Source organism: Hibiscus syriacus, unplaced genomic scaffold (assembly GCF_006381635.1).
Source record: "Hibiscus syriacus cultivar Baekdansim isolate YM2019G1 unplaced genomic scaffold, ASM638163v2 tig00111372_pilon, whole genome shotgun sequence".
Classification (NCBI taxonomy): Eukaryota; Viridiplantae; Streptophyta; class Magnoliopsida; order Malvales; family Malvaceae; genus Hibiscus; species Hibiscus syriacus.
In genome coordinates this window covers 436,279-455,302 of record NW_024063072.1, presented here as the reverse complement: position 1 = coordinate 455,302, position 19,024 = coordinate 436,279, and the positions used below count along the sequence as shown (strand labels likewise).

Below are 19,024 nucleotides of genomic sequence, written 5' to 3'. Positions count from 1 at the left end.
ACTGTTCTCAATCACGTGAGAAATGGGCCAGTCTCTCGGTGGTGGTCCAGGTCCAGGTCCAGCCAGCCATCCAACCTCCGTGCTCGAGTACACCGAACCCACCGAACCCTTTTGTCCCCATGGGACCAAAACCCGAGCAAGATATGGTTAGTGTCAGACCATCGCCCAACAAACAGAAAAAAGCGGGAAAAACTTGAATTAACGCAAACAAATGGCTCGTAAAACCTGGCTTCAAGTGTGCTAGTGTCTAGCACCTTCAAAAAAAAAAAAATGACCATTATATATACTAAATATCTTCTCTTTTTGGCTTTCAAAATCTTGGTTTCTCTAGGGTTGTTCAAAGGAAACGTTTTTCTTCTTGTTCTTTCAGCGGCTATGGAGGAAGTGAGAGAAAGCTCTGCTTGGGTGGCGCGTAATTCTTCTCACGTCACCATTGATTCTTCAGGTTCTTCTCTCTATCTATATATACACATATTCCTCTGTTTTTTTTTTATTGAGAATGTGGGCTTTTTTCTACTTTAAAAGAATATGATTGTGGGTTTTTTTTTTGGGGAGTGCAGGGATTGAGAAAGTAGTGGAGAAAATGAAAGAGTCGATTCCCAAAGTAGAGTGGGATTACGAAGGGATTCATTATTTTGACAATGGACCCCTCACTGTGCAATACCTTTTTGTTTTGGATGCTTTGAATTTCTGTTTTTGGCCTGGTATCTTCCTTTTTATCTGTTTTTTATATTTTGACATACTAAACCCCTTTCTGGGTTTTTCTTTTTTGAAAATGTAGAAACAATAAAGTTTACTTTTTTTTGGTTGGTCGTCTTTGTTTTTTAATCATTATGATTTTGTTTTTGTTGTTAGTGGTGAATAGTTCTGAGACATCTTTGAAATCCCAGGGATTAATTTGAATTTATTGATATTATTGAATGCTAAAATTGTGGATTATGATTAATGATTGTGTTCTGACTTGTTGTAATCTGTCTCTGCAAAAAGGAATTCTCTTCAATTGTCTTTAAGGGATTAATGATTAGCAAAACATTTGTTATTGGCATTAATGAGTTTTAGGGCTCTAACCTTACATTTTCTCCTTATGTGTTGGTGTTACTCTTGATAGATAAGGATTTGAATTATGATCATTTGGCCAAGGGATTAAAGGAGGCTTTGCTGAATGACAACTCTGCATTCGATGCCGATCGTCTGCAAAAATACACAGGTAATTCTGTCTCGAACTTCCGGTCTTTTGCTCTCGGACATTAGAAAACACATGCTCGGACACATTCATTTATGTATCTCTATTGACATGTTCTTATATCAATAAGTGACCATGTTTATGTTTTTGGCACCATCATAACCTTCACCCTCATTTCATTGGCTCTTCATATCGATAGGAAATGATGAACTGATCTTTGTTTTCAGGTCCTGAACTGTGCGAGCTATTGAAATGGCCTCGACAACTTCCTTTAGAGGAGGAGCGGGTTCATTTGTTGCATGAGGTGTAGTATATTTTACTAATCACTGCAGGTTTTGTCTCGTTTTAGAATTCGAATTCCATAGATAGTATGGATGGTATTGCCTTGTTAACCGGTTTATTCTACCTTGCAATAAGTTGTTTGATTTCGTTTATCATCGTGGTTTAGGTTGGAATTGAACTTGAAAGAAGCTTTGAGGGTAGGGCATCGAAACTTGTTGAATCCTGTGGAAAATCAGCTGCGAAGCTTGTTGCGCTCGTCACACGTCATTTCCCAGGTACATTTTCGAAACACTCGGATATAATTAACCGGAAATTTATCATGCCGAAGAATGGAAGAGTTTATTCTGTGTATGATGAATATATTGCAGGGTTTCGAGATCATTAGGTGTACAAAGGGCACCAGGTATTCTTGTACAAAAGAGCACAGATATTTGCTGCTGACTTGTGGGGTGCATTCAAGGGCCAAGGATATGGAGAATTCAATGACATTTGCTCGATCACTATGTTTGCGGACTATATTGTTCCTGCTGTCCTCCAGCAGTTCGGTGTGCTGAAATATAGTTCGACCCTTGCGAATGCCATTCAGGCTAGTAGCATAATAGTTGCTGGCACGGAAGAGGAAATCGAACTTCGAGCATGTTCGATTTATGCCGTGGAGAAAATGAGAGAGTTACTAAGCATAAAGTCCGGAAAGCAGGTAGATCCGAATTCTTTAAACATGCCCGAATGCTAAATCTTAATGTCGGTTTACGAGATCTCGCTGTGTAAAAACAGTATCAAAAAAGGTTTCCATTCCTTCAAATGAATCATGTAGTCCCTCTTTGTTGCGATTTTCAGGTTCTGAGTGTGGAGTTAGATCTTTGGCTCTGGTCTGTTGGTGTTCCATGCCCGTCGCTCCAACATCATCGAACGCTGTCGATATATTACTGAGTAGATCATATGCTTGTAAGCAGGACCGGAAATTTTTTGGTTGGAGGACATTAGGGAACTTCTTAGGATAAGTTTCATGTTACTCACCTACATCCTCTTATGTTCATTAGGTTTTAAGGATTAATGTTTCCCGGTTGAACCGTTGACGATATTTGACTGATTTCAACGGGATTCGGCTTAGGCTTGAATGCTTTTCCATCACATTACAGAAGTATAAAAAAGTACATTTGAAAAGTATACCTTCCGCATGAATCCGTTCCAACCTGATTTTTTTAGAGTATAAACTTGACCTAATCTAACCTGGCATAAAATAAGGAATTAACTTAAAAATCTATATATAAAGAGGGTATTATATCAATTATTATATGAAGAATTATTTTATTACTTTCAAGTCGGGTCAAATCTAATTAGATCAAGTCAAAATTCATTAATTTCAAATTAAATTATTATCCCTACTAACAACTTTGTTTCAGCTACCAATGATTTTATTTTCACTATAAAAAATTTATATTTCCCTAATTAATCTATACCATCTTCTAATTTTTATACTTTTTTATGTAACATACATTTCCTCTAACTGAACACAAAATCTAACACTACATTGGTTTTTCAACTTTAAAGGGCTTTCTGACTGCCCCAAGAGAAAAAGGAGTAAAAGATGCAGGCAGTATTCAAGAAACAGAGAAATGGCAGCAATCAGATTCCTGAAACACTCATGCTTTGAAATCCTCTATGAATCCAACAGGAAAATATAAATCCTGGTAAATAATAAATAAAGTTAGGTTGTAAAATCTTCTGAAATGTTTGACTACTGTCTTGTTTTATCTGACCTTTTCTTCCCACAGGAGTAATCAATGGTTTCTGAGAATTTCGCAGGTGGGGGTCAAATGGCAATCCAAAGCCTTTGTTTCAGCTTTTTCAACAACCACCCAATGGACCCACCGCCCCATACGGTTGCTCCTCCTGTCACCGGCAACGCGTGCTTTCTTGTCACTCTCCATTTTTTATATTGTTTATTAAAGTCCAACTCTCTCGTAGTAATAATTCAACATTTTCCCGGTATGCATCTGATGATGTGATCATTCTCTGCCGTGTCATCATAACAATGGGGCATGGAGGGTAGATCATTGTGTGTCCAATCTAAAAATAATTATAATTTATAATCATTTTAGCTATAAATAAAAAAAATTATATTCAGATAATTTTCAATCTAAAATATTATATATTCAACTTAAAAATTATGTAATTAATAATAATTTCAATTATAATAAAATATGTATTGACTATAATTGTTAGGTTATAATCAAAAACAGTTATATAATTTATTATGAAGAAAATAATATTTCAGTTTCAACCTAAAATATTATTATTTTAATTTAAAAAATATATTTTAAAAAAATAATTACAATCAATTATTGTTATTTTTTGAACCTATATTAATAGATTATATTTTAGACTCTTCCGAAACATGAATTTTTTTTTTGGGATTTATTAAATGAGTAAATGTGCTTCATTTTTATTTTGATATTTTTAATGGGAATATTAGGGGGTCCACTTATCGGACCGTGTGATGCTTTGATTGATTTGCCAACAACCCTCCTAACATGGGCAATTAACGGCCTATAATCATTGTGATGGGCCCATCTTCTTCCAGGGAATCCAATAATTCTTATCCACTGCTCCCTTCAATTTTCTATACCATGGGAAAGATGCTATTACCGATGCCAACAGAAAAGTTGCTCTATTTTTTTTATTTATATTGTACATATCAAATTCTCCCTAAATTAAAATAAACTAATCCGGAAAATTTTCCATTACAATCGTGCATATGAAAACTGCATAAAAAGACTCTTCAACTATATATTTATTTATTTATTTATACATGCATTATACTTTATCTTTATTTTTAATTTTCTAATTGTCGGAGATCTTCCACGAAAGCTGCATTCAATCTGAAGTTGGGGCAGTCTACTACCCTACCTCTCCCTTACTCCATTACATATGAGAAATGGGTTTTTTTGTTGTTGTTTATATTATTTTATATTATATGTTTTAATAAAAATAATATATTATTTAAATAAAATAACTATATTCTATTTGTCCAACAATCAAATACGTGTTTATGTTTGACAAAGATTTAAAGATATCCAGCAATACTATATAAATTGCATCGCTTGCTCATCCTTAAATTCTTCCTCATCCTTTGAGCTTTGGTTTATGTAGTTGTATTCCAAACCTCTCTGCAACGTACACCATCTTCTTTGTCTGTCAAATCAGGCTTTGCTCTCATCTTCTAAATTGTTTCTCTGATCCATAGCACGTTTCGGTATTCGATAGTCACATTAGACACCGACTAATTCGGAGTTGAACCGAGTCGGACCTCAAACGGATAAATTTTTTCCGTCTCTTATCTGCTTGAAATCGAGAGTTCGAGACCAACACCTAATCTTCTGAAGCATTAGCTCTTGAAGAATCTCAAACAGGTTAGAGTATGATCTTTCTCTCCAAGCATGGATTCATTTCAAGAAAGAAAATAAAAACACACACACACATATATATATATGCAGCTTGATTTTGATAGCTTACACGTTCAATATTATATATATATATATGTGTGTGTGTTTATGTTTTTTCCACCAGTCTTTTGAGATCTAACAGATTCATTGATCTCCACTAATTCTTCAAAAGAATTCCCATTCAAAATGTATGATGATGATCCAATAGTAATATACATAATTACCAGCTTAAATTCATGTCAGCGTGATCTTTTGTCTTGTTAAATAATAAATTTCCTCACTACTCTTCTCTTCTCTTCTCTTCTCCTCTCTTCTCTTCTCCGGCTTTATTAATTATAAAGTGTTAAAAGTGTGCAAATTCAAAACTTTCCATTTCAATTTGGATATTTCTTAAACTAAATTTCACACACACACACAATATATATATACATATATATAATGTATTTGCCATGAATATTTTCTTTTTGTGTGAACCATACATGTTTTTATGTATTTATTTAATAATCTAAACTAAGATTATATTGTAAGCTCTCCTGTCAAGTTAAGAATATAAGGAAAATCCTTTGATAATAGGAAAATATATAAAAGTATATTGTTTAATCCCTAAGCTAAACAAATAGTATGAAAGGAAAACCATGAATAGTATACTATGGGTCCAGGGGATCATGTGGGAAATTAAGATGCATTGAATGAGTTATATATATATATATATAAACTACGTATTTGAGCATCTAACCATCCCTTTATTTTTGTTTTAGTATTCTAATTTTTTTTTTTAAATCATACTTAAAGTTAGGTTTGGTCACTCCTTTAAAAAATTAACATGACGTTGATATGTCACCATAAAGTAATGTCATATTATTACTAAAAGAAATTGTAACGTTAACAGTTTTATTTATTTTTTAATAATATGTGACTAAAATAAAATTAAAATATAACGTTAATTATAATTTTTTTTAAAATAATTGAGCGACTATAACTGTACCAAAGTGATAATGGGTGACTAAATACATAGTTTATTATATAGAGAGAGAGAGAGAAAGAGAGAGAGATTACTTACATTGGTATAAAATAAAATAAGTTTTATATACTTCAGTAAAAAAAATTATGATTGGCAGGAGTATTTTAATGATCCAATCATTAAAATTTATGTCATATTTACGTGGATCATGCGTGTCAATTGTTGAGTAAATGAAGAATATATAACTATTTATTTATGTAGATCATGTGTAGTGAACGAAGAAAAATTGAATTTGGAAAATCGTCGCATGATAAAATTTTATTATACTCTATTTGAATTAATCGATTGATATATTAAATATCAATGGTTAAATAATATATATATATATATATATATATCACTTTAAATCAACATGACGGAGATGCCATTTTAATTTAAAATTTTACATGTATAACAAGTATAAATTGTATTAATAAATTTAACAACTGAATTATTAAAATATCAATCTTAGAGAACTTATGAAAGTGTATACAACTTACCTAATTTTATACTAGTGTGAGAGAATTCCTCTATGTATTCATATATGGTTCCTTTTCATACTATTTGTGTTAGAAATATTAACTTTTCATATAATTTTAGTAAATTTGCAGGTGAATTGAATATTTTACAGGCAAACTACATCGGACTCCAATGGAGAAGCTTTTTAGGCAGTATGACAAGGAGTCCATGAGGATGGCAATGTTAAAACATGAAGAAACATTCAAAGAACAAGTACATATAATATACATATTTTTTTATGTGTATATAATATGCTCGTTTGTTAAGCTTGAAGTAATGTCTTTAGGTGTACGAACTCCATCGTCTGTATCGAATCCAGAAGGCACTGATGAAAAGCATCGAAAAGAGCAGGCCTAACGGAAAAAGACAACTCGATTTGGAACATCTGGCCAACAATCATCACGGTAATGAAATGCTAGAAGTCATCGACGAAAGCAACATCGAACTAACGTTAGGGCCACCGGCAAAGAAACAACATGAGATATCGACTCCCCCTCGAACGTCGGATTCCGGACTGACCTTCTCCTCGCCCTCCATTGAACCATGTCACATGACAACGGGGTATCGACACGGAAGTGAAAGCAATGCTGATCTTGGAGAACAATTGAGAAAAGAGAGACTGGGACAGGCTCCTTGGATTTTCCAAGTTCTAACTATGAATATGATTTAGGTTGCTTCTTATCGACCATTTTTTCTTTTGGTGTGTATGTTGAAGTTTATGGTTAGGTTTCTTTTAGCAAAATGGGTGATGAGAGTTTTATGTAAAAAAATTAAATTATCATCATTTTATTTTCGATTATCGATATCTTATAATAATAATTATAAGTCAAAGATAACATAGAGAATGAATTACTTATTTTATTATGGTAGTTAACATTAACCTTATAAATTGATACGAACCGAATCTACAATAACTCGAGATCAATTGAATCTAAAAAGAAAAAAGCAGGCCAATGTCATATGAGGTTGGTGTGCACTTCCATTATTTAGTGCGCATGAAAGTGGAATCATTTTCATTACCTTCACAGTTTAGTGCAACAGGGCATTTTTGTCTCCGATTGTACACTACAAGAACAAGTCTGTCTTGTAAGAACAGTTATGCTTAATCTATTGGACCTTAGTGGCAGTGCGGACTTTTGGGGTTTTTTTACCCTACTTATACAGTTAAGTTGTAACACCATGCGGGTGATTCGATCCGATCCGAGGTGTCACATTAGGGTCACTGAAGCGACTCACCGTAAAAATCCCGAAAAAATTAATTTTTTTGTTAAAACGTGTAAAATCATAAAATAATTTATAAAAATTACAAGTTCGAAAAACTATTAATATATTATAGACAAAATTAAAACCATACATGTTCATACTCAGTATAAAAAAAATCAAATGTTACCTACATGCCCCTCTAATTACACTTGTATAATACTCTGCATTCCAAGCCAAAGGAACTCCCCTTTGCAGATGTCGATAGTTGAACTGGATTAATTCTTTTAACCTGAAACGATGAGTAAAATAGTGAGCTTTGAAAAGCTCAGTAATACAAAACTACCAAGTGATGCTGAAGGACATGTAGATAAATGGAAAAGCATAATTTTCCTTTTTTATTCAGATGTCTACAGGTTTTCAGTTTGAGCTGAGGTTCCACTTATATTTCTTTGAGTAAAAGATATGAAGATTTCAGTTTATAAGAAACATTCAAAGGACCAAGTTCATGAGATCAGAATAGGATGTCTAGTGTGTTTCAACAAAACAGAGTAACATATATAAATCCTTTAAAACGTTTATAGTTCAAAACATATTTTTAAAAACACATAATACCCTCCAATCGAACACCGTTTGCAGTTCCTCAGAACTGCATCCATAAGGACTTACCCTAAGCACACATCAAAGGAGCCACCCTAAGGGAGTACCTTAGGGCATATGGGTCTACCCAAGGATCTCCTTAGGTCCGTAAGGATTTACCAGCTTGATCAGAGTTGAACCTCCATACTCTAGAGTCCTACCCATGAAGTATCCAGTAGAAATCAAATTTAACAGTAAATAATAATATCAGGATCGTGATCTAGTAAAATCTCGTAAGAGTGACCATGAAATAAATCACATAATTGCCCTCCACCCGTACACCATATGCAGTCTCATGATTTACCCAAGGGAGTACATTGGGGCCTGAGAGCCTACCCAATAAAGTTTTTCGGGGCCTCGGAGCCTACCCAAGGGTCACCTTAGGTTTGTAAGAATTTACTAGCTTGATCAGAGCTGAACCTCCATACTCCAGCCTACACAGATAGTGTCCTAATAAAACATTCATGTAATAACTAGTAGATTCCATGATCCATAATTCATGAACGATTATATTTTCCAGTGAAAACAGGTAATCAGATAACACATTTCAGGTAACAATAGTTTATAAACTATTAGATTCCATGATCCATAAATCAGGAACGATTGTATTTTTCAATGAAAACAGAAAATCAGATGACACATATCATGTAGCCATAGTTAATTTAAAAGTAATTCAAAACATCAATAAATTTGAAATTTTGGAAAATCACGTTTTAAAATAGGTAAAAAATTTAAATGTCACATAATGAACACACTAGAGTATGCAAATATTCTTCAGAGCTACTTGGTATTTATCAATTAGGGAACCATGAAACTTTTGTAATTTAATAAGATTTTAGAATCAAAGTCCCTATAAAGGGGTTTGATAGTTAACTGATTCATCATTCATTCGAGAAGTGATTTATCAAGATCATACAATATTCAGATATTTGCGGAGGCAATTGAGTAATCAGGAAGACATTCAAAATCTTTTACATCATAGTTATTGAAGATTTATATATAATATGAATGTTCCCATTATTCAGACAAATATGAGTATTTTGGACATTTTGATTCTTGGAGAATTCCCAGTAACTTAACTCAATAAGGATAGATCGATGATTTGTGGTATTCCAGATTATATATTGAATTATTAGGATTTCGAGTCCGATTGAACTACAGATCCCAATACTGCAATACTTGCCAATTGTTCGAACCGTGATACTTCACTATTATTCACTTCTTATTACTGACTGCTCCAGCTGATCTAATCAATATCAAAATCATCATTGATCAGTTCTTGAGGAGACAAATATGCATTTCATTGGTATTTATTTCATTTTCACATTGTAATAATATCCCAAAAGGTTCGACGACTTGGGTCGTGCTCCATAACCTTTAGAGGCAGTACATCATTTAGGTTCATCAGTGTTTCCATTGTCTACCCAAAGACATTCACTTGATCCAAGTCATAAATGTATTTAGATCATCTCGATATTCGAGGTTATTTTAGTCATTCGGGGTCAGACTCGTTAGTTATTTCAAAACTTGAGGATAATCCATCATTTAAATACTTCAGTGACGTGTCGCACTTCCAGTAATCTAGTCTTCAAATAATCATTCAAAAACACTGAGATTGACGTATTAATAATTTCCAAATATAGGAGTTTATTTTTGGGGTTTTCAAATAGTCAGGAATTTAATCGATGATTCCAAGGTTCAAGTGAATCAAAATATAAGTTTTCAGGTTGTCTCCATTATCATCGCCATCCATAGTCCTTTTTACGCTTTATAGGTATTATCGTCATTCCATTCAATTCTATCAATGGCATTACTTCCGATAAATTAGACTTCAAAATATTCTAGTTCCTTTAGAGTTCAGGGTATTTGGTCATTTGAACGTTGGATGTTATTTTAGTTATTTCGTAGCTCGAAGACATTTCGGTAATTCAGATTAATCCAAACATATGTACATTTTCTAGTAATTTGGTCACATATATATATGTTCAGTGTTATTTTTCGCTCTTAGGGGTAATCATGGTCTTTTTGCAGTACAAGGGCATTTTGGTTAAATTACAATTCAAGGTTATTCCAGTCATTTCCTTCCGTCCAGTCTTTCCATTTAATTCAATTTTTCTGAATTATTCAAATAAGAATAGTACTTTCGCTCTCAAGTAAGTCTAGGCCATTTTTTACCCTATAGGGGAAATTTCGTAATTTTATACTCAAGCGATTCTGGTATTAAACCTTTTAACAAAAATAGTTATAATTTAATAATTCTGAGGTTATTTGCATTTCAGGCTAATCACTGCACTTGAAATAATTTCTTATTAGTCTTTCAATTCCTTTATGTAATTCGACCGAGTATTAATAAATTTATCACTTAAACCGTATTCGGTTAGATTTCATCCATAACCAAACATACATAATAGATCAATCATATACATCAATGCGTTTATCCATTATCAACATGTTTCATAAAACATGCAAATATGTAATAAAATATTACCTCGATTTTTGTGCTCCACCTATTGAATATTTAAACTTCATTTGATCACTTTCGAACTTGAATTCAACTTCCAATAATTCATCGGATACATAGCAATCGAATTTACGTCAGAAACTGAACTTAATTGAGAATCCAAATTGAATCCAAAGATAAAACACTGAGAAATGACTTACTAAGTGCGAATTTGACAAAACGAACTTTAGAATCGGACTTAAGACGTCGAAAAACATAAAATAGGGCTTTTAAAAAATTGTTTTTTGTCGAAGTCAAAGTCAACTGTCAGACCGATCAAAGTCAACGGGTTGACTCGGACAAGTTGACTCAGACAAGTTGACTCGGACGAGTTGACTGAGACGAGTCAAATAGACCCGGTTCAGACTAGTTGGCAGGTTCGGGCTAGTCCAGATCGGCTGGATCGATTCTAGAAGAAACCAGAGCTGGGAGACGAGCCCCACGCGCACCAGACGGTGCGTGCAACGCGTAAAATTTTGGAAAGGGGCGGTTCGGTCAGCCGATTACTCCAATGTACCTACACATCACTGCCAAGCCATTTCAACACTCAATAATATACCAAATTCGTCAGCATTTTAAACAAAATAGCCAGAATGCTTATCCCGACAGCGATCGGTGAAATTGGCAACGTTGACGCGACCCACCGGTCAAGTTTTGAGTAGAACAGGCCGAGGAACACATTGGTGACGACGGTGAGGCGAGACGACGTCTCGATCCGCCGAAATCGAAGGAAAAAAGTGGCGAGTTTGTCTTTCCCGACGATGCTTCGAATAGTGATTCACAGTGTTGTTCGATGCGGGGAGGCTTGGATTTTGGTCGCCGATCGATTGGGGAGTTGAATGGGGGTAGCGGCACGTTCTACAGTGGCTGAAAAATGGGATAATTCAGGGTTGAGTCCCTAAACTTCCCACAGGTTCCAACACTGAGCTGCAACCTTTCCAAATTTGAAATTTGACCATCAACTTTTCTCTTGTTATGACTTTAATTTGATATTTTAAATTAATAAAATTTAGCCCTTAAATTGAGGTATAATATAAGTTGTGGGATAATTTCTTATATTTATTTCAGTAATAAAACATGAACCAACTAATATAAGTAGTTAAAAAATTGTTGTTCTTTCCTTAAGATTTTATGTTCAAACACCATGTATGCAAAGATATATAAGTATTTAATATCAAATGATTAAAAGTCTGAATAAATATTATATTAATTCATCTCAAACTAATAAAAAATATTTTTTAAAAACTCTTAAGTATTAATTGCACTAATTTAACTCACCTTTTGTTTAAAGATAAATCCCCCGATAATAATTAAGGGTTTCCAAATTGGGTACACGAATTTTCGAGTACTTGAAATATTGGATATATGGCTTTTCAGGTAGTATATTTGTTGGTCCATGTCTTAGTATGTTAAGTCTGAATACTCGTTAGTCGGGTACCCGTAAAACCCATATACTCATATATTTTAATCATAAGTATCCGATTCTTATATTTTTATTTTTTAATCCAATTTTTTTTAAAAAATCACATATGAAACACATAAAATTTAAAAGTTCATAACACATAATTCATACAAAAAATTAGTGATATGAAGTTAGTTTTAAAGATAAATATTATGATATTGATATATATATATATTAAAGTTATTTTAAAAAAACATTAAAAATATTAATATGGATGGTATTTTTTTCTTTCATTCTGGTAATGACAAATTAATAATATTTAAAAAAAAATTAAAAGTTAAAATTACATAATACAAAACTAAAAAGAATTTAAGGATTTAAATTTAGTTTTAAAGTAAAATATTAACGAACTTAAAATAAAAATCTAATTTAAAACTAATATATATAAATTAATACTAACATGTCGAGTTGGCTAACTGATTATAAAAAAATTTGATCCAGACATAGCTCAACTACTCCGAAAAAATCAAGGGTCGAGTACTCGGCCCAATTGGATATTTTTTTTAAAATGTTATCCGATTTTTTTGAGTTTGGATTAACGGGTCGGATTAACTGAGTTGAATATTTTTAATACTCCTAATTATAATATCTAGTTATAAATAAGAGCGTTTTTCGCCCCCAATTAATTTATTATTTTTTAAAAATTAAATGATTTATTTTATATTTTTATTAAAAATATCATAACCAATGAATATTTACATGTATTACCGAATTTGATATCATCTTACTTCCAAATATTTACTCATATCGGAAGCACGAATCAGCTCAGACAAAAACTAATAAAGAATGAAATAAATAAGCCTAATTTAATTGGCTTGAATGAATGAATGAAACGCGACGCGCCAACCTTCTACTTTTGTTCTGCCAATTGCTAGTTTGCGCCATCGTCGTTTCCTGCCCTCCTCTCGCCCACCGGGGTGGCGATAACCCTAAGGTCGACGAGATCTCCTATCCCAGTTGCCGACGAATCATGTCCAAATCTCGCGTTCATACTGATGTCAACGTTCTTCGTCCCAAGGAGTACTGGGATTACGAGTCCCTCACTGTTTAATGGGGGTAAATTTTAAATTAATTCCTCGAAACCTTCCTTGATCCTTGATCATTTGATTTGCCCCTTGATTGTTTTGACCGTAAGTTACACTAGGTTTCATCAAGTAACGCCAATTCAGAATTTCTGGAATTAACTTAACGAGGTATTTGAATCTAAATAACCGCGCTTACTTTGAGCATTTTTGTAACTTTTTTTTTACATATAACCCAAATCTTTTAATTGTTCGATTCAGTTCTTGATTGGTCAGAATTCTTTTCGTGTTTATGTTTTACTTTGATCTTTTTAGTGATCAAGATGATTATGAGGTTGTTCGGAAAGTTGGAAGGGGAAAATACAGTGAGGTTTTCGAGGGCATAAATGTCAACAACAATGAGCGTTGTATAATCAAGATCCTCAAGCCTGTCAAGAAAAAGAAGGTTAGTGCTTTTTGTTATCTATCAAATTTGATTAATTTTCGAGTAGATTTATAGGAGAAAATCTTGTGGCATAATCACATTTAGACTATGTTACTCAATTTGGGTGTTGCATACGGGCATGTTTTGACACGAGTATGATTTTTATAAAAGTTTTCCTGTGTACTTGGAGAGTCATAATCCCAGTACCTTTGCCCCAATATATGTCAACCATGGGCAGTTTGTCGGAGAATCATTGGTTATAGATTATAGCTTATTTATTATTATTGTAATTATTGGCAGATTAAGAGAGAGATTAAAATCCTTCAGAATCTATGTGGTGGCCCAAATATTGTTAAACTTCTTGATATTGTAAGAGATCTGCACTCGAAAACACCAAGCTTGATATTTGAGTATGTTAACAGTACAGATTTCAAGGTCCTCTACCCAACTTTGACAGACTATGACATTCGATACTACATATATGAACTTCTCAAGGTAACATCATGTTCCTCATCCTAACTTGAATTATTTAGCATTTGCTTGTAGTTTTATTCTTTACTCGATTGGACTCCAAAAATGGACTGTTCTTTTGAAGTTTTTGGAGGGTTACTGTCATGCATGTTTGCAGAATGCAGTATAGAATGATAAGGAGATGTTTCTTTGCTTTGTAGGCGTTAGATTACTGCCATTCACAAGGAATCATGCACAGAGATGTCAAACCTCACAATGTCATGATAGATCATGAGTTGTGCAAACTTCGATTGATAGATTGGGGACTTGCAGAGTTTTATCATCCTGGCAAGGAGTATAATGTTCGCGTGGCTTCCCGGTAATGCTTTGAAGACATTGTGAATTTATGATCAACTTTCCCCTTCATATACCTTTGTAGTTTTCAAAATTGCCTTCTTTTCCCGTAAAGGAAATTATTTTGGGATTAGTTACATGTATTCTTGCTGTGCTATGCCTTGAAGTGTCTTCCCTCACTGAATATGTTTTGTATTACAGTCATAGAGATGCAAAGTTTAGCATAAAACCATTAGACAAGACAAGCTTTGGGAAATTTGATAGTGCTACATTTATTTATTTTAAACAACTAGCTGGATTCTTGAAGAATACTTCTGGGGTTATGTTATTATTTTTTATATTACTTCAAGGGTGAGAAGGAGCTCAGAGTTCATATCCTCTAGATGATGCTATCTTGGATTCAAGAACCTTTTAAAAATGAAAGACCTATAATCTTTCACGAATACACAACTAAACAGATCTGCATTTTTGTGGAATCTTAATATATTTCCTATTGTTTTCCTACAGTTTACTGTGTCTGTCTGTGTCATCTACAATATAGATCCAGTTCTGAGAAGTTTAATTTTCCTCCTTACTTCTCACTTCTCAGGTACTTTAAGGGGCCCGAGCTTCTGTTAGATTTGCAGGACTATGATTATTCCTTGGACCTGTGGAGCCTTGGTTGTATGTTTGCAGGAATGGTGAGAAATAATATTATTCTAGTTTATATGCATTCAACTTTCATTTGAAACTTCAATATTGGGTGCCTTATAGAGTAGTTATGATGTTTGATTGTGTAGATATTCCGGAAGGAACCATTCTTCTATGGCCATGACAACCATGATCAACTGGTTAAAATTGCCAAGGTAACATGCTTCAGCAGATTGGCAGATGATATAGTATTGTTACTGATTTATTTTTTTCTTATTATTTGTCTTGTTAAATTGACATTCTGGCCGGTATAATGCATGTTTTTCTGACTGCTACCTGAAAACGAATTGGTCTAGACATTTGTATTGTACCTCGTCCAAATCATATTATACATGTTGTTTTCCAATCTACATCTGCATTACCTTTTCAAGCATCTGTTTGTGCCGTTTATTTGCTATTATTATGTAGATTCAGCATTATCCTTGCAGGTTTCAATTTAAATATTTATTCCTTCTTCAGTCATTACTTGATAGGGATACGGGGGTGTACTTTACATGCACTATCAAACAAGTTCTATATTCACTTTTCTTTCATGGCTTTCCTACAATGTATTGCTAATTTATGCTGATGCTACAAAGTTTTTGACTCACATTAATGTAACTTCAGGTGCTAGGAACTGATACCATTTAGAGCTGGTTCCTCAACTTGATGCTCTTGTTGGAAGGTATACTAAGAATTAATATATCCAATATGCAGGGTCACTGTTACTCGGTCTCCAATACAAGTGTTGGATATGGGTATGTGTCTGGCGTGGGTATGCTTAATTGTTTCTAAGTGAATATATGTATATATGGTTGGAGTGTCCTTGGAGGGCCATATCCTCATACCCATGTCCGAATATGTGCTGGATACGGGCTTAAAAAAAATTGAAGTCAATGCAACATGGTACAGGCTTTTGTACTTATTATGTACAAAAGCTATGGTTAACCTTAAACCATGGCAATGCACCCTGTGGTGCTGCAGTTTCACACACTGATGAGTTGACGTGTTAACAATGTGCTATGTAATTTGTTCTCCATTAACGTATTTGGTATGTTGTTTTCAGGCATAGCTGCAAACCTTGGTCCAAATTTATTAATGCAGATAATCAGCATCTTGTTTCTCCAGAGGTCATTTTTCTTCTTGAGGCATACTATTAGGAAGATGAATACTACAACTTCAGTTATAATGAACTAATGTTAATATGTATATTCATTCTTTGAGCTCTTTGACTTTCAGGCAATCGATTTTCTTGATAAGTTGCTTCGGTACGACCACCAGGACAGGCTAACTGCGAAAGAAGCATGGTATATAAGTTTTAATACTGCAACTAGCATTTCTTTACTTTCTCTCCCACTTTTTCAATTAAATGTTTGTGTAACTTGTAAAATAAGAAATAAAATAATTGGATCAACATATTAACGAGCGTTTTCATGCTCCTTGGGAATATGATTATGTTAATAAATACAAAAATGGATATTTTGTAGTCATATTAACTGGACTATTATTATTTTTTTTCTTCTTAAAGCACTATTGTCTAACACATTTGTATTTGTCCTAAGTCTACGAATTCTACTGTTATTGTGTTGTACTAACAGAATAAATCCATGTTGCATTGTTGCTGAGTTTTCATTTTTTTTTAAGTGCATGTGTCCAACACTTGAATCCAACACTTGATTTTCAAGGATTCTCCAAATACATGAAAAAATTTCAAAAAAATTCTGACCATTCCCGTGTTTGATACTTACACTTGAATTTGAGTATCATAGTGATAAACGCCATTGCTTGGCATGTGATATAATTTTTTCCCCTCCGGCAGGCCCATCCTTACTTCTCTCAAGTCAGGGCAGCAGAAAGTAGCAGGATACGCACTCAGTAACGGGTACACTCCGGCTTCCTTTGTAAACCAAATCAGACTCATTTGTTGTGTTTAAATTTTACATAAAAACCTATAATTTCTAATGGCTGTCATCGTCAGATTTAGGAAAGTTGAAAGGGTTGTCTATGAAATATTAACCATCATTTTTAACACTTCCCCTTGGCAACTTTTGTTTAAGAATGTATACTATACAGTTTGTTCATGCCATTCTCTTTAAACTCGAACATCATAACCCATAGCGTGTATACATAATGGCTATTTAACAAATTCTACACATTGGAAAAACATAAACCAGAGGTGGACCAACATAGTACACGACCGAACAATGTTTTAGCAAGTTTTTTCATGATATTAGAGGATGATGCTTCAAGAATAACATAGGCATAGGAGTTACCTTGCACAACTCTTAATGACTGAACAATTCCTTTTCTTCTCAATCACGGCATTTATGTATAATTTTGATGAAATATATTATACACAAGGTCACTAAATCATGTGTTTTGTTATTCGTCGTCTTTAATTTATGGTTATTCAGTTTGATTAAACGAATAATAACCCCTTTATTTACAAAATGTAAAACAAATCAATTATCTCCTACTGGATCGGCAAAGGCAAAAACACCTTTCAAGAAGAAAGTATAAGAATGTTGGCCCCCAAACAATAAAAGAAATAAAAAGAAGAGCCAGTGAGGCAATGGCATCAATTTCGAGGGTCACCTGTTGGGCATAACCATTCAATATATATGATGTGCAAATAGAGTATTTAAAGCTCCATTTTTGTACAACAAACACTAACCACCACTTAATCAAAACCAAGGTCACCGACCTTACAAATTTGAACACCCATTTTAATTATTAATAATATGATAAAAACTTTCATATTATTATATATCTACATATTACATATGTCATTATAAAGAGTTAAAAAGACAGACCCAGAAAGATATTCCTTCAATAATCCTAGAGCTTGTTTTACTGCCAGAAAGGGATTGTTTAATGGTCCAAAGTAATTGTCTTTAAGCTTTAGCCCCACTTGAGCCTAAAATCTAACCGCCCTCCCTCTTTCCTCCACATTCCACGATAATATTGATGAACATGAAAGTGATGGTGCATTCCTCAATATTGCCCTCAAACACACCATAAAAATACCCTCTTAACTAATGACCGGCCTGCACTGCACGGCAATTCTCTCTTCAATTTAAAATATACCTATAAAATCCCACTTTTGAATTGTAGCAAGTGTGAGTTTGTTTCTACTTTGGAAGCCATGGGAAGCACTGCAATTAGCAGTGATGGTGAAGAAGCATTGTCATTATGTGATCTGCCATTGGAGAACCAAGTTCAACCAAGGAGCCAACCTATTAAAACCAATGAAGATTTCAACTTCGGCTCAATGCCCGATTCTGTTGGCCCGGAGATGTGTTCAGCTGATCAAGTGTTCTTTAAAGGCCTAATTTTGCCCCTCTATGGTCTTCCAGGGTGCCACCAAGTTATCCACAACACTAGCAGCTGGTCCAAGTCCATGCACCATGGTTCATTAAGTAGGTTCACAAGTGATATTCATTGCAAGTACAACAAAGAACCAAGTCCCAAACCCCAGATAAGGTCACCAAGGACTCGGCCACCGCCATCATCAATGTGGGGAATTTTCAGGTCAGGCTTGGTCCGAGCACCATCAATCGAATTGCAAGACTCGAAAGTTCGTCTTAAGAATTCTGTCAGCTGCCGAAACAGTAAGCTTGTTAAAAGCAACAATGTTGGCGTAGTTTCGAAGAAGGGAATTATGGGGGTGTATAGTGGATGTAAATGCTCAGTTAATGTAGTTGAAACAGTTCCATCGAACAGCATAGTGTTCATCAATAATGAGAAACAGAAAGAAATGTTGCTTTCCGCCATGGAAGAGAGGAAGAAACTTCAGCAAGAATTGAAGATGAAGAAGAAGATGAAAGAAAAGGAAAAGCAAGCCTTTTCACGTCATTCAACTCCTTGAATGATT

The 19,024-nt window shown here is 33.9% G+C and overlaps 1 protein-coding gene and 2 pseudogenes across 1 annotated transcript; all 3 read left to right on the top strand.

Moving 5' to 3' along the window:
• The first annotated feature begins 208 nt into the window (after positions 1 to 208).
• LOC120159650 lies at positions 209 to 2,437 on the top strand (annotated as a pseudogene).
• A 3,897-nt stretch (positions 2,438 to 6,334) lies between these two features.
• On the top strand, positions 6,335 to 7,172 carry LOC120159685. Its single transcript, XM_039170251.1, has 3 exons — positions 6,335 to 6,338; positions 6,543 to 6,643; positions 6,717 to 7,172. Exons 2-3 carry the CDS (start codon positions 6,563 to 6,565, stop codon positions 7,098 to 7,100), a joined length of 465 nt encoding a protein of 154 aa, XP_039026182.1. The 5' UTR covers positions 6,335 to 6,338; positions 6,543 to 6,562; the 3' UTR covers positions 7,101 to 7,172.
• A 5,842-nt stretch (positions 7,173 to 13,014) lies between these two features.
• Positions 13,015 to 19,024, top strand: LOC120159639 (annotated as a pseudogene).